Genomic DNA, 26818 nt, shown 5'->3' on the forward strand with positions numbered 1-26818 from the left:
ACGTTCAGTTAAGTAAATTTATTTACTTTAAGATTTTTTTAATTCTGAAAAAATTTATTTTAATGCAGAGAAGTACTGTGAGTATAATGAATTTGCATTTTTGTCTTTTCAATACGTGAATCTTAGGCACAAGATGCTGGATAGTTAAGTTGGATTTTATACAACAAGGGGCCTAAATGTAACCTCAAGTTTGGAAAATAAGAGAGGGAAAGTCCTCACTTACTAAAAATTCTCTTTACAACAAACTCTGCAAGAACAGCAAAGTGAGAGATACCTCTTATGTGACCATGTGTAAGTGCTATCAAGCACTTTCCACGCTGTGATTTGTTCCACTAAAGTCTAAGTTCACAGAAGGCAGGGGCCATGCTTTATGCTGCATATTTCAGCAACACTTACGTCCCCACTGCTTGGACACTGGTAAAGATCTGTTGAGCTTTTGAATTTACAAGGGATGTGACTGATTGACCATCTTATTTTAGGGATGAGCAGTAGAAATACTAAAACGCTCTAACCAGGGAATAACGGGGCACATTTTTTAAAGACCTTGGCTTAATTTTTAAGAATCATTTTAATTTACAGTGTCTCACTTTAACATAGTACATGGACACACCAGTAAACCAGAGAGCACCTGTCCACACTACTGAAGGATTTATTACCAAAAGAAACCATTACAGAGTTATCGAAAAAACAAGGACCCATGATGCCTTTTACAGGATTCTGTTTACCAAACCTAGAAATATTTTTTCATTACTATATCTACTAAAGAGAAAGCATTCAAAAAGAATAAATCTTAAAAATAACACTGCGATATATAAATGCAACTGTGTTTGGAACTAAATATTCTAAGGCTCCACGTAAACGATTAGTGTCTTTCAAAACTACACACACACAAATTTTTTATCAAATGAAAAATTACCTACTCTGAATAGAAACATTAAGAGATAAAGGCAGAACTCTAGCCCTAATGCTGCATGCCTCCACCCCATTCCAGCAACCCCACTCACACTGCACCTTGGGGGAGACCAGCACCCTGAAAACCCTAAGATTCTACTGCACCTATGGAGGTCATGCCCTTCCAACATAAATTTCTTTTAATGCTTATTTCAAAAACAAATCTTTTTTAATGATAAATCATGAAGACAGATGAGCAATCTTTCACTAATACCTTTTTCTTTCTTGACAGTTCAACCTAAAAAAAAAAACTACCAACCAAAACCACCTTTCTGAAATAAAAATCAGTGCAATCTTTGCTTCCTGATTACAGATAACAAATTATGGGTGACATTTCCTAAACTAACCTCCAATCTCTTTATTCATGTTTAGACAGTTCTCAGTTACAAAAAAGGATGAATGAACAGGACATCAATCACTGGAATATTAGCACCTTAAAGATGTCTTTAGCAGGTCAATAATCTTTTCACCTTAGAAGGACTTTATCAGATCTTGTCTAAAGCCTAGATAAAAGCCCTGCATTAAGTACTTCTAACAATTGACAGTGTATCTCCACCACACAAAGCTGTTTTCTTCCTCAAGGTCACGATTCTGTGCAGCCTTCCAGGATGACAAAGGAGCATTACCTCCGGCCAAACAAGCTGTCAACACAAACTTTGTCAGAGCACAGATAAAGAAACTGGCAGACAGTGATAATAAGGTCTAATTTCCCGCCCTCCCAGGGGAGGGAAACAGATTTCAAATCAGTCTAGAAACCTGTACCCAGGCAGCCATGCTCTCTTCGGCCATACAAAGGAGAAAGACTCACTGTGAACTCATCTAAAGGCTCGTTGATCTCGATGTCTAACACCTCATCGCTGTACAGCGGCTCCTCCTCCGGCTCCCCCGCGTACTCGATGTGGTCTTCTGCCAGCTCAGCACCGTGGCCTTCATACTGTCCTTCTTCCTGGTACTCAGGAGCATACAGTTCAGATCCATCAGACTTGTGATAAACGAGTTCATCCTCTCCTTGTTCATACTCGGATTCCTGTTCTCCAGACTGGTCATTAGTGTTGTCAGACAGTTCAAATGATGTGACCATGCCAGATGTGGTATTCAGACTAATTGTGACACCCTGAGAACTAGAGGGGACAAAAATACAAAGAAAGGCAGGCAACTGGAGTGAAGCTCAAAACTAAATCACTGCATAAGTTAACTGTTAGAAAGACCAGTGAAAAGTTACTCCAGTGGCTGCTCAATGCACACTGACAACAACGACTGCAAGCAAAACTCAATGTGCTCCCTACTAAGCCAGCACTACAAACCCTCCTGCACACCGCAGAGCTCAGTGCACTACACTGAGCCAGGGCCAGCACCAGACTCCTACTGCATAAGGCGCCCCCTCTATCATCAGCTGCAGCTTATGTGACCAGGAGAATCAGAGCAACCATGAGAAACAGGTCTACCTGGCAAAAGTCCAGGACTGAAAGCAAATAGACTATGTTTCATTCTAACTTCCAGAATGAAATGGGTGGTATCTATTTTCTAAAACACCCAGGTAAAACTAGGAGTATTACTCTATAAACAGAAAATCACAGATGGAATTTTAAGAACAACTTGTTTTCTTTTTTAAATCTATGACGCAAACTATAAACTCCTATTTAAGAAATCAAAATATTAAAAATCTGCATGAAAATACATTTCAATGTTCAACTAAAGTTTATACTAGCCACAAATTTTTTTTAAAAAGTTAATTTCTGAGTAAAATAAACGAGGGCAGTTTTAAAACTGCAAAAAAAGAAATCACATTCCACCTGTTAAATCACAACAGATAAATGTCAAACAATTAAAAATGCATAATAACACTTAAAACACCAAGGTTTTGTAGCTAAATCTAAGTTTACACTTATTAAGTATCCAATCCTAACAAAAGATTGAACATGCCACATACACTTGAAGACATATGGCTAAAAACATTCCAAAGGTTTATTTCAAGGGCAATTTAACTAACTCAAAAGATCAAAATATAATAATGATGTCACGGAATGGAACTGGGAAACAAATAACTGACAAAATAAATTAATTTAAAACTTGTTACCCATTATGTTAGAAAAACTATTACAAATCTATAGCTCAACAATGAATGGAATATATTTGTTAACTACATTTATAAGCAAGAAGCGTCTCTATATTTTCACAATAAATGTTTCCTCATAAAACTGAAAAAATTGTTCCACCTAACAGAGTATACTAAATGCCTCTTCCTCTTCTAATTGCGTTACTATGTCGGCAACAGAAAGATGTTCTTTATTGCCATGCACTGAGTATTTGTGCCCCGCCCCCTCCAAATTCATGTGTTGAATCCTAAAACCCAATGTGATGGTGTCTGGAGGTGAAGCCTTTGGGAGATGCCTAGGTCATGAGGGTGGAACCTCTGAATACGATCAGTGCCCTTATAAAAGGGACCCGAGAGAGCTCCCTCACACCTTCCAACCATGTGAGTACACAGTGAGAGGGCTGGGGGTCCTCACTAGAACCCAACCAGGCCAGCACCTCAACCTAGGACTTCCCGGCTCCCAGAACCGTGAGAAATAAGTTTCTGTTCTTTGTAAGCTACCCTTTTATGAAATTTTGTTATGGCAGCCCAAACAGACGAAAACAACTATATTCAGATAGTCAACTAGAGGCGAAGTACAGTCCAAAGGAGTTTTCAAAATGGCAATTCAGTTACTAGATATGTATAGATAAAAACTGTCTAAAATGAAAACAAAAGCAGTAACATCAAACTGTGACCAACAGTATTAAGAGTAGGGGGCCACTGCCCCCCGTCCAAATAAAAGAATTCTTTAAAAGAGCGGTGCATATACCTGTACTGAACTTTTATAACCAGCACTCAACAGAGCTCTCAGAGGTCATTAAATGCAAGACCAACACTGATTTTAAACAGTTGATCTATTTATAGAAAAATATATATGGCTTCCACATCAAAGAGTTATATTAATATCCTATTTACAATATAATCATGTTAAAGATACAGTACTACATTATCATTTATATCTCACTATAATTATAAATTAGTCACTAGAAATTTAGTTACATAAAGAACATTTTTAATGAGCTAATGTTGAGTACCTGAAATTTTCTTCGTCTTCGTTATCACTCTGCAGAAGATCATCATTTAGCTCCTCATCTGACAAATCTGACTGATTCTAATTAAAGTAAGAAATCTAATTAATGCATGTTACTTCCACAAAAAAAGACTTGTTACAAAAGTGCAAAATTACGTTGACTGGATTGTTTCTAACCTTGTTATTAAAACATCTACCATTCAGAAAGTTTTCTCAGTTTGATATAACCATTTGCCAGTCGAGATTCTACATATGGCATACTGGCTAACTACCCCAGACTAATTTTTATTTATTTATTTTTAATTAATTTATTTATTTATGGCTGTGTTGGGTCTTCATTGCTGTGCGTAGGTTTCTCTAGCTGCAGCGAGCAGGGGCTATTCTTCGTTGCAGTGCGCGGGCTTCCCACCGCAGTGGCTTCTCTTGTTGTGGAGCACGGGCTCTAGGGCGTGTGGGCTTCAGCAGTTGTGGAGCGCGGACTTAGTCACTCCGCAGCACGTGGGATCTTCCCAGACCAGGGCTCGAACCTGTGTCCCCTGTATTGACAGGCGAATTCCCAACCACTGTGCCACCAGGGAAACCCCAAACTAATTTTTAGATGCCCAGTCAAATAAGTATAGAAGCAGCAAGCATAATGATCATATTTACTATAACTCTTAATGAAAGAAAAAAAGGAACGAGTCCTTTGGCAGTATCCTATAAACAAGTAATTTTTTCTTACCACAAAAAAAAAAAATGGGGCTTCCCTGGTGGTGCAGTGGTTGAGAGTCCGCCTGCCGATGCAGGGGACACAGGTTTGAGCCCTGGTCCGGGAAGATCCCACATGCTGCAGAGCAACTAAGCTCGTGCGCCACGACTACTGAAGCCCGCGCACCTAGGGCCTGTGCTCCACAACAAGAGAAGCCACCACAATGAGAAGCCCGCGCACCACAACGAAGAGCAGCCCCTGCTCGCCACAACTAGAGAAAGCCCACGCGCAGCAACGAAGACCCAATGCAGCCAAAAAAAAAATATATATATATATATGTAGAGTTATGTATATACATATACACACGATATATAAATAGATATACACATCAACGATAACTGCTTTCAAGTTTTTACTTGATCAAGAGTTTAGAAAAACCTACATCAGGTTTTAGACTTTTATTCTTGTTTATCTGAAAATGTATCATATTTATGTTTATTTTTATGCTTATCTCTGAATATTCCCAAAAAGTAAATCCCAGCTCCAATATGCAAATACTAACCACTGAATGTTAAGGAAGGAGCTGCCGCTTCCTTTGGGCAAGTGGCAGCTTTGCTGCCGCCTTCAGAGATTCAGTGCCTGCTAGAGTGCCTTGTCGTAGCAGGAGCTAAAGTACTTGCTTCAAAGGGTTTAGGGCTTGAATTCTAAGTTATCAAAGAACTTACTAACAAATTAAACACTCAACTCTTTGTGCATTTAAAAAGTAATTCGATTCACAAAATTTTAATCTATACCCAACTTTCCAGTAACACATCCCATGCATAAGATGTATTCCTATATTTTAAATGCAATTAAATAACTATCATTTAGTTTCAGGAAGACCTGAATTTCTTACCTTTTTGCCAGAGAGCAAATCTTCTCCAAGTAAGTCATCTTCAAGTTCACTGTGGAAAAAAGAGACATGACAATGTATTATTCCTATTACACACTGCGAAGTTTGTAGACCACTGGGAAATTTATCCAGGACTTTAGGGTTTGGGTACTTTCACATTAAGTTTGCTACATTTTCCTTTATTAATAATGAAAACATATTTTCAAATACATAGGGAACATCTGGTCCTTTAAGTATGGGAAGCTTTGCTATAACTAGCGGCTCTCACTAGACTTCTAATCTTAGTTTTTTCACCTCAATATGAGATCTTAATTTCTCTGGACTTGTTCATTAATGAGCAAGAAGAAACTATAATACAATATCTATGCTTTCTCTTACCTACGATGAAATAGGAAAAGATAGATGCTCAACATCATTAACTAGGAAAATTAAAAACCAAAATCACTGAAAGACCATTTAACACTCAAACTGCGAAAACTGAGGAAGTTTAAAAATGAAAAATAAATGCTGATGAGGACATTCAAGTAAATCATAACTAAGAGAATTATCTTTATAACATGGGAGTCATGTCAGCTGGCCGCAATTTTTTGTCAGCATGTTTATGCTTTGAAGCAATCAGAAGGAGTTTTTCTCATAATTAAAATACAAACCCTTACCAGATGAAAAACCTGAAGACATTTCCCACTGTATGTTTCTCTAACTGATGAAGATGGCTACCACTAAATTACATCTTTTAAAAGCAGATGACTAAGGACCAACAACTAGAAAGGAGGAAACGCAATTAGGCTATGATTCTAGGTACAAATGCCAATGGAGATTTAACTGCACCAATGTTCTTACTATGATTTGCTACTTTTTCAATAAGGGCTCTGGTTACAAATATCTGTAAGTTCTATAGGTTTTGAGTGCTATTTTACCCAGAACCCATGTTTCCTTCTAGTGTGCTACTGTGCAGAATGCCAGAATATCCTGGAATGCACATAGGAAGTTACAACAGAAATTCTATATACTACTTTTTAGAACCAGAAACAACTCAACAAGTCATTTCATTCATGCACTGAACACCTCTTTCATTATTTTATGTTACCCTACATAAATCATATACCATCATTTTATAGATAAAGGAAATAAGGACAAGGTTAAATGATTTGCCCAAGGTCACACAGCAGAGACAGACTCAGGATGAGAACTTAGCTCATGGAAAAAAATCTTTCATGGATCTGTATAAGTAAAACAGTTATTAGAGACTAATGTATAACTTCTTCCAACATTTTCAATCCACAAATCACCTAATCATCTTTCAGATACAATTTTTGTATCTTCAGTGTTACAATCATTTTCCATGGACGAGGAAAAAGTGCTTTCTAGTCACAATATTTACAATAAGCGCATTTGAGAATCTGATTCCAGATAACCCCCCAAAAATACAAGCACCCCTTTGAGGACAAGCACCCCCTGAAGCATCCCTCCAAATAACTGAAAAGGGGAGGTAATCCCATTTGCCCCAGGGAAACTAACTGAGGAGAACTCTTAAAACCATAATATGAACAGGTGCTGGTAATCATATAAGCAAAAATCTAGAAAGTATTTGTTGCTGACAAATATATGGAAATAAGAAATCAGTCTTGGACTACCACCTATTTTTTCTAAACAAAAGCATTTTTTAAAAGAAGATAAATGAAAACTTTACCAGTTGTAAATGAGTGGAGTGTACAGAGGTGGAGAACAGTTGTTTCCATGACTAACAAAGGCAATAATAGCATGAAATAAGAAAGCAAGACGGGAGACAGAAGGATTAAGTGCACGCGACTACAATATGCATAAATTATAGCTCAAGAAATCACTAACGCCCATTCAGTGTGCTACATGCCAAGAACCACTCCACGCGTTTCACACGTACTCGCTCTTTTGTTGACATAACACAACCCCAGCAACCAGACACCTACATCATTCTCCATTTTTTTCAACGTGAAAACAAAGACGCCAAGATGTTAAAGAACTGGCCCAAGGTCACCCTGCTTCCAAGTCAGAAACCAGTAGATGAGTTGAGACAGTCTGGCTCCAGAGTCCAAATACTAACTACTATGCACACACCCCACAAAAGTTAAATGTAGTTAGTTCTCTATTGTTATCATAAAGTTGGATCCTTACAAAGAGGTACACAAAAGGGAAGAAACTTGTAAACTACGAAACACTACCAAAATTACACCAAGGGTCACCAAAAGCAACAATGAACCAATGGGACTGAATGGTCCAAATCGAGTCCTTTCAAAGGGGTGAGCAGTTATGCTCGTGGACAATAACGATAACTGTTCGGAAGCGAAAGGAGTACCAAAAGCACGAGGAGGCTTCCTGCATTCGCCTGCAGAGCTCCCACAAGATGTCACCAGTAAACACTACTGGAGGAAGAGCCACCTCTTTGGCAGGTATTTCTTATCAAAGATGAGGGGCAACGATCTCTTAGGGAGCAAGTACATTTTTACTAACAAACAGAATTATACTAAAAGACTTTTTCAGGAAACAGGTATTTTGCAGGCAGTCACCTGGCTGCAGCCTTTCAAAATGAGAAATCTAAGTGACAACAAAGACTGCACGTGAGCTCATCGTCTCTGTGCCTGCCTACTCCAGGCCACCCTCGTCTGGTCCCTGCCGGCTCCAGGCCCTGGATGGGGTCTCCAGGAATGGCTCCCACGGGCTCTCCGTTCCCCCGGTCTTTCTTCTGGATGGGCTCGGCCATGGGAGGTCCCAACGGAATGTCACAAAGTGAGAGGAGAGACTGCCCCCCCCACCTGCTCAGCTCCAGTTCCACCCCACACAAGCGCAGCCCTGGCTGGGCCCTCAGACAGCCCTCCCCCGCAGGCCTGCGGCTGCTCCCCCAGTGTCACACCTGCTTCTTTAGCCCTGCCCCTAAACATCCCCGTCATCAAATGACCTTCAGTGGAGACCTTCTCAACATGCTCTTTCCTACCGGGACGTACACTGATGTTTTCTGACTCACTCTTCTAAACTTTCAAACTTCTCCTCTACCATCCAGCACATGGAAGAGGCTATTTTATGCTTTAAAAATATCAAATAAAGAAATACATATGATACAGAATCTTCATATGCAAACATGCACTGAAGATGAGTGAAGAGAGGGCACTGGGACAAATGCTAGTCACACTGGAAAGAACAAGAAAAACTAGAGCCCTGTCTCACTGCAAACAAAACCCAATTCCTTCATAGCAGAAGACCAACTAATGTCATGACAACCAAAATAAATTCCCACTGAACAAATACTGGGACAATTCAAACATTAATAAGAATAATAACTACAATGGATTAAAAAAACACATGCAGTATTTAAATCTATGAATTTGAAATGACTCAAAAATAGAACTCACCTCTGGAGGATGCTAAGGAACTGACCCATTCTTTTGAAAACTGGTAAATAAAAGTAAAGAATCAAGCACTTATTCCGTACCTCAGAGGAACCAAGTAGTTTACAGAATTACCACAACTAACAGAAAAAGAAGGAATGACAGAATGAGAATATCACCACTTGGATCGTCTAATGGCTGGTTACACCACAAAAAGTTAACAAGATATTGTGAAGCTCCTGATGGAGGAACATACCACCAACTAAGACACTGCAGAGCCCCTACTCCTGCCCAAATTCAAACCTGAATCTGATCAACCTCCAGATCTAACTATGAATTTACAGAAAATGCAAGATGAAGGAACATACTAAAAACACTCCAAGAGATGCAATCACCAAAAGTAGAAATTCTCCAAGATAAACCCCTTGTTTCTTCAACAAAAACTGCAGGGAACTAACAAAAACCGTGGAGAGAACTTACAGATGAAACAATACTTAAAAGACCTACCAATAAATTATGATATATGGATCTTATTTGGACTCCAAGTCAAACTATAAAAGGACACATATCCACATTATATGTATGTGTATTTGTAATATACTTATATATACATGAGACAGTCAGGGAAATGTGAACATTAATAAGACATTCCTATTAAGGGACTTCTTTTTAGATATAACTATTATGGCTATATTTATAAATCCTTCATTTTTTAGAGAAATACAATCTGATATATTTTCAGATGAAATTATGTCTGTGATGTGAGGAGGGTTACAGAGATCACATATAAAACAAGAGTGCTTCCCACTGACACTGTTGAAGCTGAAGGATGGTATATTGCCTGCACTGTACTATTCTCATATACACTTGAAATTCTCAATAAGTAAAAAAAAAAAAAAAAAATTTAATCAATTTCAGGAGGAAGGACAGAACGAAGGAAGAAAAGGAAGGAGGGAAGGAGGGAGGGAGGGAGGGAGGGAGGGATGGAGACCAAAAAACACTTTAAAACTTTCATAAGAGCATACAGAATACAGGGTAGGGAAGAATTTCTTGAGGACAAAAGGCAGAAAGCAGCGTGACTGACATCACATGTCTCCTGAAGAGGTGGCCTCAGGAAGGCCACAGTGTCACCAAAGAGCGCACCTTACTTACCAAATGCACAACCTGAATCTAGGCTTGAGGAGACACTAGCAAAACCACACTTGAGGGCTGCTACAAGATAAACAGCGTGTCCTCTTCAAAAATGTCACGTCGTTAAAGACAAAGCCTTTATAGAAGCCTTTACAGAAGTCTTTAAAGACAGAATTCTTCCAGATGAACAAAGAGGAGGATAAGAAACTCATTTTTGGCTAGAAAGCACATTACTGGGACAACTGACAAACCTTGGATAACCACTGTAGATTCAGAAGAAAATGGCATGATACAAACTACTGCAAACTACTGTCAAAAGGTGCAGGAAAGAAAAATGTTCTATGTGTGTGTATGTGAGCATGTAAAGAGGGAGAGAATAACAGGAATATGACAAAAAGCAACTGTGAGTCTGAAAGAAGGGCTTATAAGAATTCCTGGGTTTTTCTTGCAACTTTCCCATAAGTCTGAAAATGATTTCCAAATACATTTTTCATATTTTAATTTAAAAAAATAAACAAAAACCATACAGGAAAAGATTATAATGATATTATTTATAGAAACCTACTTGAAGACTATTAAGTTTAAGACAATACATGCCACGGACTGGAAGGAGATATCTCTAAGTGCAAAAAAACAAATTTCAAAAAGTATAAAGAATCCCTAAAATCAATAAGGAAAAGACAAACAACCCAAAAGAAAAAGACATAAATACTACCAAATGACTAACAGAACAGAAGGTCCAAATGATGAGTAAACTATGAAAATACACAAGATTTGACTCAGCTCCCCATCACAGTCTTTTAAATAAAACTAGTGATCAGTACTTCCCAATAGGACCACTGCTTATATAGAAAACTTTGCTCTAAGCTCTCACTTTTTTATGGACTACATTAAGGGTCATTGAGGGTAATCAGCTTTATGTAGACTATAAGAATTACACAGTTTTTAATGTAGATTTTTCAGTAAAACTTCTGGGACATCACAGTTTTCAAACAGCAACCAGGTATTCTTTTCACAGCAGTATATCATTGTTGTTCCTTATTCAGCTCTATTGACCTTCATTATCAAACTTTCTGACTGCAACTCCAAGGTAATGTTCACATTTTCAACACAGTATTTAAGATAGTAAGAAATATGTAACGAATAGTCATCATTTGAGAACTCCCAACTCAAATGAAGGCCTCTGTGCACTTCTCCAGTGCACATCCCTCTAACCCCTACTAGAGCGCCTTCCCAGAAGTAATCACTCCATGGAACTGACATCTATCATAACTGTCGACATTTTTAATAGAGTGTGTGCGTGTGTGCGTGTGTGTGTGTGTGTGTGTGTATTCCTAAAGAGAGATTTCCATCTTCACTAGATATCAGAGAAATCCAAATTTAAACTATGAGATACCATTTTACACAAATTAAAATAGCAAAAATGTTAACGTCTAGCCAAATATTATGTAGGATGTGGAGGAATTCTGTTGCTATTGTTGCTGCAGGCATACAATTACTCCAATAATAGCTCTGGGTGCCCACCAACTCAATACCATCACTGTATAAAAACAGAGAGATAAGACCCCCCGTGCTCCGCTGGCAGTCCTGAGACAGCACAGGCCTGGGGTAGAAGCCCACTACAAAGCCTTCCACCTGGAGTGCTCACCCCTGCCCTACTTTAGCCCAGTAAGGACCAGCCTACCCAGGAAAGAGCATCACTAGCTAACACACTGCTCAGTAAAGATCTCTGTGTGGCCTAACGACAGGAGATAAATCAGCATGGATCCTGCACGTAACCAGGGGTTTCCGCACCTGTCCCAGTCCTCGTCTGCAGCTCTTCTCCTCCAGGACCGCTCTGCACCAGGCTTATCAAACTGGTCAAAGTCATCATCTGTGAGCGAGAGGCCACGAAAGTCAGTCTTACTAAATTAAAACAGACACACATTCAAATACTGAAACAACTTGTTTCATTTAAGGATTCCTGACACGACATTTTAAAATACTAAAATTTCATATACAACAATTATAAATGCTTTAGCCATTTTTAATAACTAAAAAATTTTAAAGCACATATCTACCTAAAGAAAATCAACTTACTAAACACTATTAGGCATGAAAACTGACAGAATAGTTTTTTAAAATCATAAATTTAAGTAAAACTGTTTTCTTTATAAAACAATGGTTTTTGAGTACATATTTTTTACTACAACTATATAAAAGGGGAAAATTGCCACCTTGCAAAAATTAAAGAGACTTTTCTAATACTTTTTGAAATTTTTACATTTTTCCAAATTAATCATGGAAAACAAAGACCCTATTTAAGGGCAGTAGAGATAATGTAGAGAATTAACAAACAATAGAAATACAATACAAGCTACATACACAATTTTAAATTTTACTACTGTTCACATTTTAAAAAGTGAAAAGAAAAAGACACAGAAAACAAACTTATGATTACCAAAGGGGACAGCGACGGAGGGAGGGAGGGACAAATTAAGAGTACACAAACTACCATACATAAGCAAAAAGGATTTACTGTACAGCACAGGGAATTATATTCAATACCTTATAATAATCTATAATGGAATATAACCTGAAAAAAAATAACTGAATCACTTTGCTGTACACCTGAAACTAACATAATATTATAAATCAACTATACTTCAATTTTTAAAAAAAGAATTAAAAAAATTTTTAAATAAAGACGAAATTTAAACAGGTTAAATGTTAACAACATTTTAACCTAGCGTATCAAAAACATCATTATAACATGTACTCGATACAGAAAAGATTAAGATATTTTACATTTTTTCCCCACACTGAGTGTATATTTCACATATACACCACATCTCCTACCTCATTTTCAAATTTATTTTTATTATTAGGAAAATCAAAAAACTGGAATTTAAGTTTTTCATCTTAGAACACATGCAAGCAAAGAGGCTTGAGAAGCAGCATCATGTCTCCCCAGAGAGCCTACCTAGGGGAGCGAGATGACATAAACATAAAACCCCAGGAATTTTTTCAGCCTGGGGCTAGAAATTAACCAATAAAGTTCTAGCAAGGTAATACATCAATTCCTACCATACACTACCAAACAGAATAGGTGCTTTAAAAAGAAGAAGAATGAGAGATATTAAAGAATTAGCATCCTTGGGGAATTCTGCTTCCAGTATAACATCAGGAGGAGCTCCACGAACCCACTCTCTGTGAAACTGGTGAAAATTATTTTTGATGAAATGACTAATGTCTCTGGAATTGATTCTAAATGCATACATTAAATGGAAAACACTCATTCAAGAAATCTACTCAAATTTGGTAAGAACGGCTACAGGATTCTGTGGGTTTTGAACCAGGACCCACTCACTCCTCCCCCTCGCAGCTCAGTGAGGCATCAACTCCATCCCCTCTAGACCAGTGCAGCCAAGAACACACACCTCCGCATTCCTCCCCCTACGCAACCTGCCTGGCACTGAGGCTAACTCCCGGGCGTGAGAAGGAGGCAGGGGTTCCCTTCTTTCACCCAGGCCCCAAGTGTGGTACAGACGCCTCTGGCGCCCAGATCACCCCTGCCCCAGCTCACGGGGTGGGGGTTTCATACCGAGAGGTAAGCAAGCAGATCCAGGGCTACTGCCAGCACCCGCCCCCCACCCTGCTGCCACCCAGGCACTCGGCTCCTAGAGCAAGGGTGTCACCCAAGAGATAAGTACATCACTGTCCCCACCCACAGCACAAGAGTTGGGGCTCAGAGTGAGCCCAAGGGGCAAAGCAAACCTTGTAACAACAGAGCTCCAAAACTCTCTAAGAGGAACTAACTTCGTTATGAACAGAGTACAGAAAAAGTCCTAAGCAAAAGGCGCTCTCAGAAACAGTGAAGGTTTTGGAGAGAGATTATTAAAAAGGTAAGAGTCACTGGAGATAAGGACTGAACTGCAGGATGCCTAGTGGACCAGCGAAATGAGGAGACAGGGGCCAGTGCCCTCACTTACTTAGAACAGATCTCAATCACTGACCTCAGACACTATCCAATCAAAGGAGTCTGAATTTGACTGGTCAGTCTGTAAAGGAAATTATGGCCCAGGGCACTGTGGAAGGTGTGGTCAGAGAAAAAGACAGAAGGAGCCCAGCCAAAGCACCACCATCCCAGGGTGCCTGTGGGCATGCCCAAGGCTGTGGCCCCCTTGAGGAGTGACATCAGAAGCTTCACACTGCCCAGAGTGGGGTGTGGGGTGGGAACAGACTTCACTTAAAACCTAGCTGGTCACCAAAAAGGTAAGCAAGCAAGTAAAAACAGGGCCAGGGTGGAGAAGTGGGAGACCAGCACTCAGACATGACACAATATATTATTTAAAATGATTTCCAACAAGAAATTACAAGACATGCAAAGAAGCAGGAAAGTACCACCCACAACCCATCAGAAAAAAGGCAGGCAACAGAAACTGCCTGTGAGGGACTTCCCAGGCAGTCCAGTGGTCAAGAATCTGCACTTCCAATGCAGGGGGCATGGGTCTGATCCCTGGTCAGGGAACTAAGATCCCACACGCCACGAACGTCAGCTTTAACAGACAAATTGGCCATTATAAGTATGCTCAAATAACTAAATGAAACCATGATTAAAGAACTAAAGGAAGGTATGATGACAATGTTGCACCAAATAAACAGTATGAATAAACAGTAACTATAAAAAAGAAGCAAAAAGAAATTCTATAATTGAAAAATAACTAAAATGAAAAATTCACTAGAGGGGCTCAACAACAGATTTGAACTGGCAAAAAAGAAAGAACTGGTAAACTTGAAAACAGATCAACAGAGATTATCCAATCCAAAGAACAGAAAGAAAAAAATGAAGGAAAATGAACATAACTTCAAAGCAACGTGAGATACCATTAAGCACACAAATATATGTGTAACAGGAGAAAAAGAGAAATAGAAGCAGGGAGAAATATCTGAAGAAGTAATAGCTGAAAACTTCTCGAATTTATTTGTAAATATTAATCTACACATTCAAAAAGTTCAACAAACTCAAAGTAAAATAAACACAGAGATCTACAAATACACACATCATAGTCAAAATGTTTCAGAGACAAAGAGAAAACCTCAGCAGCAGCAAGAGAAAAACAACTCATCACTTAACAAATGCGATAAAATTAACAGCTAATTCTCATCAGAAACAATGGAGGTCAGAGGCATACACCAAGTGCTCAAAGAATTCTATATCCAGCAAAACTATCAAAATAAAGGTGAAAAAAAGACATTCACAGCTAAACAAAAACAGAAGAAATCTGTTGCTAACTGACTCTGTAGTTGATTGAACTGTGTGCCCCAAAATGACACATTTAAGTCCTACCTCCCCATTCCCCCACCTGTGAATGTGACCTTATTTAGAAACACGGTCTCTGCAGACATAATCAAGATGAGAGTATTTGGAAGTTAAATAGAAATTTAAGACTTTGCAAAGCTCGTTTTAAAAATAAATGGTACAGTACTATCGTTTCTTTAAAAAGATGAAATTATACTGGATATCAGACCTAACAGGACACTCAACTCAGCAGCAGAATATACATTCTTCTCAGGTGTACACGGAACATTCTCTGGGATATATGTTAGGCCATAAAACAATTCTTAATTAATAGTTTCAAAAGGTCAAAATCATACAAAGCATACAAACCTGACTAAAGAATGGTTGACCCTTGAACAACACCGGATTGAACTGCATAGGTTTCACTTATGTGTGTATTTTTTGCCAATAAATATGTACTACAGTACTACACAATCCGTGATTGGTTGAATCCACAGATGCAGAACCATGGCTATGGAAAGCCACTTGCAAAGTTATGCGTGGATTTTCAACTGCATAGAGGGTTGCAGTTGACCCCTATATTGTTCAAGGGTCAACTGTATAATAAAACTAGAAACAAACAGAAGAAGGAAAACTGAAATATTCACAAATACATGGAAATTAACCAGTACACTTCATCAACCCATAGGTCAAAGAAGAGATAAGAAACAGGGAAATAAGAATGTACTTTGAGAAAAATGAACGCAAAAATACAACATACCAAAGTTTATGGGATGCAGCAAAAGCAGTACTTGGAGGAAAATTTATGGCTATAATTGCCTACATTAACAAAGAAGAAAAATCTCAAATCAACAACCTTAATTTAAATCTTGAGGAACTGGAGAAAGAAAAGGAAATTAAACCAAAAGATAGCAAAAGGAAGTAAATGATAAAGATTAGAGCAGAGGGACTTCCCTGTGATCCAGTGGGTAAGACTTCATGCTCCCAATGCAGGAAGCCTGGGTTTGATCCCTGGTCTGGGGACCAGATCCCACATGCATGCCACACCTAAGAGTCCACATGCCACAACTAAAAAGTCCGAGTGTGGCAACTAAGAAGCCCGCATGTGGACTTCCCTGGTGGCACGGTGGTTAAGAATCCACCTGCCCGGGCTTCCCTGGTGGCGCAGTGGTTGAGAGTCCGCCTGCTGATGCAGGGGACACGGGTTCATGCCCCGGTCCAGGAAGATCCCACATGCCACGGAGTGGCTGGGCCTGTGAGCCATGGCCGGAGCCTGTGCTCCACAACGGGAGAGGCCACAACAGTGAGAGGCCCGCATACCACAAAAAAAAAAAAAAAAGAATCTGCCTGCCAATGCAGGGGACATGGGTTCAAGATCTGGTCCAGAAAGATCCCACATTCCATCCACAGAGCAACTAAGCCTGCGCACCACAACTAATGAGCCCACGAGCCACAACTACTGAGCCCGCGTGCCGCAACTACTGAAGCCCCTGCACCTAGAGCCCATGCTCCGCACCAAGAGAAGCCACCGCAATGAGGAGACCCGCAATGAGAAGCCCACGGGCCGCAATGAAGAGTAGGCCACACTCACTGCAGCCAGAGAAAGCCCGCGCACAGCAACGAAGACCCAACACAGCAATCAATCAATCAATCAACCAATTTATTTATTAAAAAAAAAAGAGGCCCGCATGCCACAACTAAGAGCTGGTGCAGCAAAAATAAACAAATAAAAAATAAGTATTTAAAAGAGAAAACTGTGTCCATAAAATAAAGATTACAGCAGAGATACATGAAACAGACTAGTAAAACACTTTCAAATTCATTCCTGAGGCCACTATAAAACTAAACAAAGATATTAAAAAAAAAAATTTGACCATTATTCCTCATGACCATACATGCAAAAATTATTTTTAAAAAATTAGCATATAGGACTCAATAATACATTAAAAGGATAATACACATCATGACCACATGGGTTTATCCCAGGAATGAACGGTTCGTTTAACATCCAAAAATCAATACTTTTTAAAAATCAACGTAATGTGTCATAATAACAAACTAAAAGTAGAAAACCCAATTATCATCTCAATATAAGGAGAAAAAGCATTAATCAAAACCCAGTATCTGGGATTTCCCTGGTGGCACAGTGGTTAAGAATCCGTCTGCCAATGCAGGGGACACGGGTTCAAGACCTGGTCCGGGAAAATCCCACATGCCACAGAGCAACTAAGCCTGTGCGCCACAACTACTGAGCCTGCGCTCTAGAGACCACGTGTCACAATTACTGAAGCCTGCGCGCCTAGGGCCTGCGCTCTACAACAAGAGAAGCCACCGCAATGAGAAGCCCGCACACCACAACCAGAGAAAGCCCGTGTGCAGCAACAAAGACCCAACGCAGCCAAAAATAAATACATACATAAATACATAAATAAATTTATTTTTTTAAAAAACCCAATATCCACATTCCTTATACAAACTCTCATCAAATTTAAGTATAGAATGGTATTTCCCTAACCTGATCAAAGGGCATCTGTAAGAAAAACCTATAGCAAACATCACAGGTAAAGGCAAAGACTCGGTGCTTTCAGCTGGAATCAGGAACAAGACTGGGATTGGGCTTCCATTACACTGCAATTCGGCACTGTAATGGAAGTTCTACCTAGTGCAACCAGACAAGAAAAAGAAATAAAAGGAATTCAGATAGAAAAGGAAGAAGTAAAACTGTCATCATTCACAGCAAACATGATCAACTATGGAGAAAATCATATGGAATCTATGAAAAAAAGGCACTGAAACTATTCAGTGAATGAAATAAGGTCACAGAATATAAGAACAATATTTAAAAAATCAAGTTTTTCTACATACAAGGAATGAGCAGTTGGAAATTTAAAAAATCCTTGCACTAGCTTAAAAATATGAAATACATACTAGGGATAATCATAATAAAATTTGTGAAAGACCTATACATTAAGAACTATGAAACACTGCCGAGAGAAACTAAATACCTAAAGGAAGCGGAAAATAACTAGAATTCCCAAAAGGAGACACAAAAGGTTGTAAATGTGGGTAACCTTGTGCTTGGACAAAACCACATTAAGCAAAGGAAAAACCACACCTGATAAAGCAGAAAACAAAAACATACTTTCTTTCCACCTGGAATATGGAATGTAAAAATGGATATGAAAAGAACTCTAACTCAAAATCCTAAGAAACAAACTAAGACAAGAACTCTGTACGCCTATTTTTATTCTTCTTACATTTTCTGCATCACTTCCCTTCTGTTCTCCCTTTAGAATATAAACAAATCCTTTTTTTTTTAAAGTTCTAGTTTATATCTGTCATACTGAGCAGAACCAAGAGAACAAAACATGTCCACACTAATCCAGAGTTTTAAAGGAAGAACAGCGCATCCCTGAAGACCAAGGGGAAGATTAACTCGGCAGGACAAGAGTGGTCAAGGCCTTTACCTAGAAACTCTCCTTCTAAGGCTAAACATTATACCAGACATGCTATGTTATTAAGGGAATCAACTTTCCTCATCTGCAAGACTTAAAAACAGCTACTGGAATTTTTACAATCTTCAATTACACAGCAATTAGATATCTATAACGAACACAACTCTTTTACTTATCATTCTTATTTCCTCATCCTTTCCAGGAACCTGGAGCTTAGATTAGAAATTTTATAGAATATTAGCTTGGAACAGGATTCTAGCAACTGTCTAGTCCAAGGGTCAGCAAACTACAGGCCACAGGCCACGTAGGGTCTACCACCTCTTTTTGTCCAAATTTGGCTACTGCCTGACTTACGTAAATAAGCTTTTATTGGAACACTGTATGCTAATTCAGTTACATATTCTCTATAGGTCTTTCAAGCTACAAGGCACAGCAGAGGATTGCAAGAGAAGCCCTGTGATCTGCAGAGCCTAAAATATTTACCATTTGGCCCTTTACGAAGTTTGCCAATCTTTGCTCTAGTCCAAAGGTTCTAACCTTCTTTCTTTTGCCTCAACACCATTCTCATGTATACATGCTCATATTCTGAATCACTAACTGAGTCAAAATTCCATATTTTATAAGTGAGGAAATCCAGACCCTTTATTTAAACAGCAACTAGAGGAAGGAATTGGACTAATATTTAAGAACATTCAAAGTGAGCATCTTTGCCCTATAGTATAACTACCAAATTTTGAGTAACCAAGCAAAATTTTCAGAAAGTACCCCTACAACATGTACTTGAAAAATTATTTGTAGTCTTGTTCTAAAACTCTCTTACTTTCATGGGACCCTGGAGAGGTTTCCCTAAAGTGAACTTTGTATTTCGCTTATGAAGTGCAGTGCACACTGACAATTTGTTTTGCGGGTCTTACAACTGAATTTCCTCTTCCTGTGTTGGAAATTAATCACAGTATGAGTCCTGAAGGAAGACAGAGCAGGGCTCTGCCTCCCAATTACGGAAGCCATAAAAGCTAGACCCTTGAGTTCTCTACTGGCCCGGGCAGGCTGGGAGAGGACAAGAAGTCAGAGCTCAGCCAACTGAATGTTCCCATCATGACTTAGAATCTAGAGAAAATGACACCCCATTTCTTTTCCCAAGAATCCACACCTTCTTTTTAAAAAGTGAAACCTTCTCAACTGCTAAAGATTAGTTGCTAAATTGGTGAAGTGTAAGGGAAGAAATGTCAAAGAAAGGGACAATTTCCTTCTACCCATCTGTCTTTCCTTCCACAGACAGAAGTAACAGCTCTGCTGAGACTGTGGTCCCCACCGCTCTATGCAATGGTGCAGAGAATGGGAGGAGTAGACTTCCCAGAGCCTCCTTCCCTGTGTGGTTCTGAGTTGGAGTATGCAAGGTAAGGCAGTCACAGGAGCTCTGAGTCACAATTATCATCAGTTACTCTGATGAGGCAGACGCAGGACAGATGACGGACGGACACACACACTGCAGATAGGAGGTTCTCAGAGGTCAGAATGTGCTCTTGAAAACCATGTGTGGCATCCGGGCTTGTAGGTGCTGTGATGGTCAGTGGGAGCTTCTTGAGACTCGATACCATCAGAAGTCAACACCTCCAGTACTGCAGACTTGAGACAGTCCACTGGAGCCTCCGCAATAGTCTTCAGTTACAAGGGCTTCCGGGCAAGCTCCCAACCATCAGTATCAGATAACCAGACTAAGTTTTCCTGACCATCACACCCCCAGCCTTTCCAAGGATTGTACAAGCCTCTAATTCCTGTGTTAAAACCCTTCATACTTGGAATGCAAGGCATGGCCTCTGTCCTAACTAAAACAAGACTGACAAAGCTCAAATAAGCCTAGCACTACTGAAGAGCTGAAGAGAGGTTTCATTTTACTTCAACAAGCTAGCATTTTTATATTTGTTTTCTCATTTAATCCACCCCCAAATTCTCCTTTTACAGATGTGAAAAGTAAGACTAATCAAAGTTAGTTAACAGCAAAATCAGATTTAAACTCTGGTCTACCAAACACGAAGTACAACGCTCTTGAACTTATTCAGGAAGCAACTGCAGTAACAAACCCTGATTTCCTATGTAAAAATATTAAAGGGTAACCATAACTTCCTGAATGTTTAGGTAGGAAGACCACTAATTCATGGAACCTACAAAATCATGAAGGCAGAATCACTCTAAAGCACAGGATGCAATCTGCTGGCCTAGAAGACACACACTCTCTTTGAATTATGTTGTCTTTTTTTAATCAACTTGGTTGCCAATATTTTAAAAATATAATTATATATAAGTACCGGAGTTACAGCTTCTTCCAAAAAAATAAAAATATCAAAAGATCTAGAACAGTGGACCCACATTTTGCTGTAGCTAAATCAGCTAAAGGTGAACAGCACCTGGCCAAACAGGAACAAAATCCCTGTGTCTATAAGAAGAGTAAGTGACGAGGAAGTGGCAGCCACAGAGCCTAGCTGGAGAAGCCCCATCAGCAGCTGCAAGCCCGCCCAAGGCCCACACCGCCCTGACTTCCGTTGTTCTGCAGTCTTAGTTGTCCAACTCCTTTATGTGACTCTATGAACTACCAAAATATCTATCCTTCCAAAAGAATCTTAATGAACTGTCTCATCATGCTTATCTTTTGTATACAAATGAAGTAGCAAAATCCAATAATAAGAATTTCAGAAAGTGAGAACAGAGGAATTGAAAGGAGAAAAACAGTACCATGAGAAAATTTCCCAGAACTGAAGGATGCGTATTTCCAGACTAAGGTATCCACCAAATGCAGCACAAGAAATAGAAAAAGACCTATGCTAATGGATCTTATAACAATAAGGAGGAACTGTTAAAACCTTCCAGGAAGAGAAAAAGGGTCACATACAAATGACAGGGAATCAGAATGTCATCAGACTTCTCAAGAGCAGAACTGGAAGCCAGAAAACAACACAGCAGTACTACCAAAAATCTAAGGAAAATGAATCTAAGTCAAATCTAGAGTTCGAGACCCTACCAAATCATCAATCAAGCATGAAAATAAAGTAAGAATTTACTCAGACATGCATGGGTCTCAAAAATTTACCTACCTTCAACACACCCACTCTTAGGAAACTGAAGCCTGTAACTCCATATTTGTTCATTTGAAAATATAAACATAAAGAATAATTTTCCCAGAAAAATTTATCAAAATTGACCCATGGATTTAAAAAAGCTAAATAGACCAATAATATCAGAAGAAACTGAAAAATAAACAGGCAACAGATCCAAATGGTTTTGCAGACAACAGCTCTTCTGACATTTAATAAAAAGATTTTTACAATGTCCAGAAAATCTCACAACTCATTCTAGGAAGTCAGCCTATCTTACAAAAAACAGGATAGCACCATGTGCACACACAAATACAAAACTATAAGCCTATCTCTCTTATGATCACAGATAAACCCTAAAATGAAAAGCAACAGAACAATGAAAAGGACTTACAGAATCAGAAGGTGAACACAAGATTGCATGATTGATTCAGCATTGGAAATCTATCAATACATCACAGTAAGATATTAAAGAAGGGGCCTCATGATCACCTCAATGATGCAGAAAAGGCTTTGATAAAATTAAAACCCCAACTCAAAAAATAAACTTTCTGAGCTAAACAAACAGTAACTACCAGAAAACTACAGCAAACACTATACTCACTGGTAAAACATTAAAAGAACGCTCATTAAACTCATGACAGGATGACAAGACAAAGATGCCTGTCATCACCCCTACTACCCAACATTATATTGGAGGACTTGACAAGGCATGGTTCTAGAACGAGAAGTACAAGAAAAAGAAATGAGACATAAATACTGAAATAGAAGAGACTGCAGATATGACAGTCTGACTAGAAAATCTAAAGCATCAAACTCTTAAAAAAAGATTCCAATAAGCCAGTTATACACAATAACCAAAAAAAAAAGTTTTTCTATAGTAGATCAGCAACAAATTTCAGAATATAATAGGATGAAAAACTATACCATCCACAACAACAACAAATACAAGATATCTAGGAATAAAACTAACAAGAAATGTATGAAAACTATATAAAGAAAATTTTACTAAGGTTAAGTTCCATAGAAGACAGAGATCCCTTCTCCTATGGAACTTAAGTAAAATTTTCTTCGTATCTGCAATCTCTTCTATTCCAATATTTATGTATCCCAACCTCTTAGATCAGTGCCCAGCACAGAGCAGGTACTCAGAAATGTGGTAGATAACTGACGGGCAAAAAAGAGCTTGACAGCAAGACATTCTTGTTGCCGAATGAAAGAACCCATATTGTAAAAGTAACCATCATCCCAAAGTTATATTAATAAACTCAATGCAATCCCAGTAAGAATTTCAGCAGAATTCTTTATAGAATGTGATGATTCTGAAGTTTATCTTTTTTTTAAATGCAGAGCTCATTGAAATTTCTGAAAAACATGCTATAATATATATAGATACACACCATGGAGCAGTAATCTTTTAAAACTATGAATGAGAATTTAATATGTTCTAAAGTTGGAAAAGATAGAGAATTCAATAAATCATATTAGAACTGTTAGAAGCCCCAAATTCACACCACACCCAAAATAAAATTCCATATGCAATAAAAGCTAAACATAAAAAAGTACAGAAGCATAAGGTATTAAAAGCACAGAGGAACTCTTGGCATGGAGACACCATTACGAAAAAAATTTATGAAAACAAATGACAAAAAAAAAAAAATCTGAAAAAGAAAATATATATATGTGTAATTATATATAAACGAATCACTCTGCTGTACACTTGAAACTAACACAACTTTGTAAATCAACTACACTTCAATAAAAAAAAAAAAATTGGGTGGGAGCGGTAGTTCCCTGGTGGCCTAGTGGTTAGGATTCCGGGCTTTCACTGGTGTGGACCCGGGTTCAATCCCTGATCAGTTCAATCCCTAATCGGGGAACTAAGATCCCACGTGCCGAGAGGCAAGGCTGAAAAACAAAAAAACACACACACACAAAAAGTTTTTAATATATGTAGCCTACAACACCGTATTTCCACTTCTAGAGTTATCAATCCTCCAGAAATATTTGCTTAAGCACACCAAGATGTGCCTGTAGACGTTTAGTGCAGAATTTTCCACAGCAGTGGAAAAGGACATATAACTGAAATGTCCATCAATACAAAAATGGTTAATCAATAAATGGTGGATCCATGTAACTCTCACCTACTAACACAGGAGAGATCATCAAGACCTACTACTAAGTGAACAAAGCAAACTGGGGCGCACTACGGGATTCCATTCATACCATAAAAAGCCACACAGCTGTAAATGTGCAACTTACATGTGCACAGAAAAGGGTGCAAAGGGATTCATGAAGAAAATACTTTATTCTTTAATCACTAATTTGTCAAGTGTTTGTTGAACATACACTACATGCCAGGAACTTGGAATAAACGGCAGGTAAAACAGGCAGCATTCCTGTCCTCAAGGGGCTTACAGGCTCCTGGGGAAGGGAGATTTTAAAAAAGTAAATAAATAACCAAATAAAATCACAGACTCAGATAAATGCTCTGAAGAAAGAAGGGTGCCACAGAATTTAGGTGAGGGAGGCACACAAGCACGAGATGGACATATCTGAGACAGAAGAAAGAACGCTCAAGGAAGGCCTCCCAAGGAGCCTGAGGCCTGGGGGATGAAGAGCCAGAGGGAGGGCAGGGGCGGTTCTCCTGGAGGGAAGCAGGCTGACCCAAGAGCTTGGGGAGGCTGGGGGACCGAGTCACGCAGAACTCACAAGTCTTGGTAAGGAGTTTGCCTTTAGTCTAAAAGCAATGGGAAACCAGGCACCTGTGACAAAATGGAAGGAAAAACTCCAAATCATCAAGGACAAAACCTACTTAATCCTCTAAAATAGCCATTCTCAAAAACTTTCTGGACTCAAATGTATTGAAGACACGAAAAAGCTTTTGTTTATGTGAATTACACTCACTGACATTTGCTTATTTTTGAAATTAAAAATGAGAAACTCAAAACGCTATGCAAGCACACATTCCATTGGCCACCTGTACAACGCTGCCTTCACGTGTCACGCAGCCTTTGGAAAACTCCACTATGCTCCAGTGAAAGAGCGAAACATGCAAGTGACACTAGTACTATTAACGGAAACACTTCTGACCCAGGAGTTCCCAGACTACACTTTGAAAATGATACAGAACCATGATTTTGAACCCCAGAAAGTAACCAAGTAAGGAAGGTAAGCCAAGTATTTTCAAAATTTAACTAGAAAGCCTCAGGAAAAAAATCACGTGACAGAAAAATGGCATACACCAAATCATACTGCCAGAAGCGACATTTCTTGCATTTAGTGTCTGTGGGTTTTTCCAGTGCACCATATGAGCGCTTCAATACTTAGACCAAAATACTTAGACCTAGACAGGATTATTGCAATGTACTCATAAATAAGCATTCCTAAAGAACACGCAGTAGGATGGTTTCAATAATGAGAACCAAGCCCAAACACTGCTGTTGTTCATACTTTACCAGTTAAGAGTCTCCTTTATCAAAGTTTTCGAACTATCGTAAAAGTCACTTTCAAGTGTTTTTCTCACGTTAAAAAAAAAAAAAACCTCAATCAACAAAATGTGATTTCAACCAGAAAGTGATTTGACCTGAAATCTGTTTTGAGTTAGGTCCCCTATCGAACTCATCTACGCTAGGAAAACAAGACAAACTACCCAGAGGAACTGCATCAGTACCTGACCCTTTTCGGCCCCGTTTCTATCTCTTAGGACGCTGATCACGAAGCCCTAATGGGTCGGTATCAGACCACTAAGGAGTTCATGGAAAACGAGACCAGCTCGGGGAGGTTATTTTTTTCAGACTCCTTGCTCTCCGAAACTCCGCACAAACACATCCCCTCACGTAGATGAGTCTAATGCAGGGCTGTCAACCACCCGGAGCCCAACAGGACAACACCTCCTGGGCCGCGACCCTCCCGCAAAGGGCCCGGGGGCGGGCGCTGTCACCCCGCCCCCGCGCAGGCCGCCCGCCGCCTCCGGTGAGCCTGAGCCCTCACCGCCGTGAAGGCAGGGACACGAGAGCACAAAGACGGCCAGGAGCGGCCCGCTGCCCCCCCGCCGCCGCCTCCCTCGCGGGGCCGCTCACTTACCTCCAGCGCCGGTTCCTCCGCCCGCTCCCAGGGCGGCCGCCATAGTGCTCGCTGGGCCCGGCCTTCAGCCTCGCCCCACCAAGCCAGCTGTGGGGGCCGCCGGGCCAGCCGGGGCCTGGAGACGCACGGCGGGGGACGAGACACGGGGGGCAGCGGGCCGGGCCTGGGGGTGGATGGCTGCGCGGCCGGCGGGTTGCTGGCCCTACCGCCTGCTCCTCTTCAGGAAGAAAACAACAAACTATCGCAACATGGCGGCCGGCTCGGCCCGCCGCCGCGGTGCACGCCGGGATGATGGCGGCCGGGAGGCGCCGGCGCGGGCCCTCCCCTCCTGGCCGCGGCGGCTCCGAGCCACCTCCGGGGAACGCAGGCCGAGCGCGGAAATCAAACACGCGAGCGGCCGCCTTCCTCGGCTCCTGATAGCCTACTGTTTAACGCGGGGGCGGTTACCGGCTGTAGTTCGGCCCCGGGCTCTGTCGCAAGGCGCTTTGCAGCAGTTGGCGCCGAGCTTTACGGCCGGCGGAAGTCTCGTTGGAAAGGGGAGGGAGCGGACCCGCGCCCCGCAGTGGGAGCTGAGCCTGGTTTCTGTGTTCAGACTGTGCGGCGCGCGGTGGGGGCGGAGTAACTGAGCGGTGGACCGACGCGGGGAGCGAGCGCGCCTGGGGCGGGCCGGGAGGTGCCGGGCATGCGGACTGCGGGCAGAGGCGGGTGCGCTGAGCCGGTACGGCCCTAAGACAGACGTCGCGGAAAGAGTGTGGGAGAATTTGCGTTTGAGCAGCGAC

At 40.2% G+C, this 26818-nt stretch overlaps 1 protein-coding gene across 9 annotated transcripts in view; it reads right to left on the minus strand.

Annotated features, from left to right (window-relative positions):
* The window catches only part of RBM33 (RNA binding motif protein 33), a 113874-nt gene extending 87460 nt beyond the window's left edge, over positions 1–26414 (minus strand). For 2 of the 9 annotated variants that reach the window (XR_009565217.2, XR_009565216.2), the window contains exons 1-5: positions 26040–26414; positions 11923–12001; positions 5642–5690; positions 4063–4139; positions 1760–2072 (exon numbers count right to left, since the gene is read on the minus strand). Coding sequence is in view for 7 of the 9 variants with exons in the window: in XM_030854330.2 (XP_030710190.1) it covers positions 1760–2072; positions 4063–4139; positions 5642–5690; positions 11923–12001; positions 26040–26082 (561 nt within the window). In the remaining 2 variants the exon portion in view is untranslated. The remainder of the gene's footprint in view (positions 1–1759; positions 2073–4062; positions 4140–5641; positions 5691–11922; positions 12002–26039) is intronic. The other 7 variants (XM_030854325.3, XM_030854324.3, XM_030854330.2 and 4 more) reach the window with 6 other exon arrangements.
* Positions 26415–26818: the final 404 nt, after the last annotated feature.

Source organism: Globicephala melas, chromosome 9 (genome assembly GCF_963455315.2).
Source record: "Globicephala melas chromosome 9, mGloMel1.2, whole genome shotgun sequence".
Lineage (NCBI taxonomy): Eukaryota > Metazoa > Chordata > Mammalia > Artiodactyla > Delphinidae > Globicephala > Globicephala melas.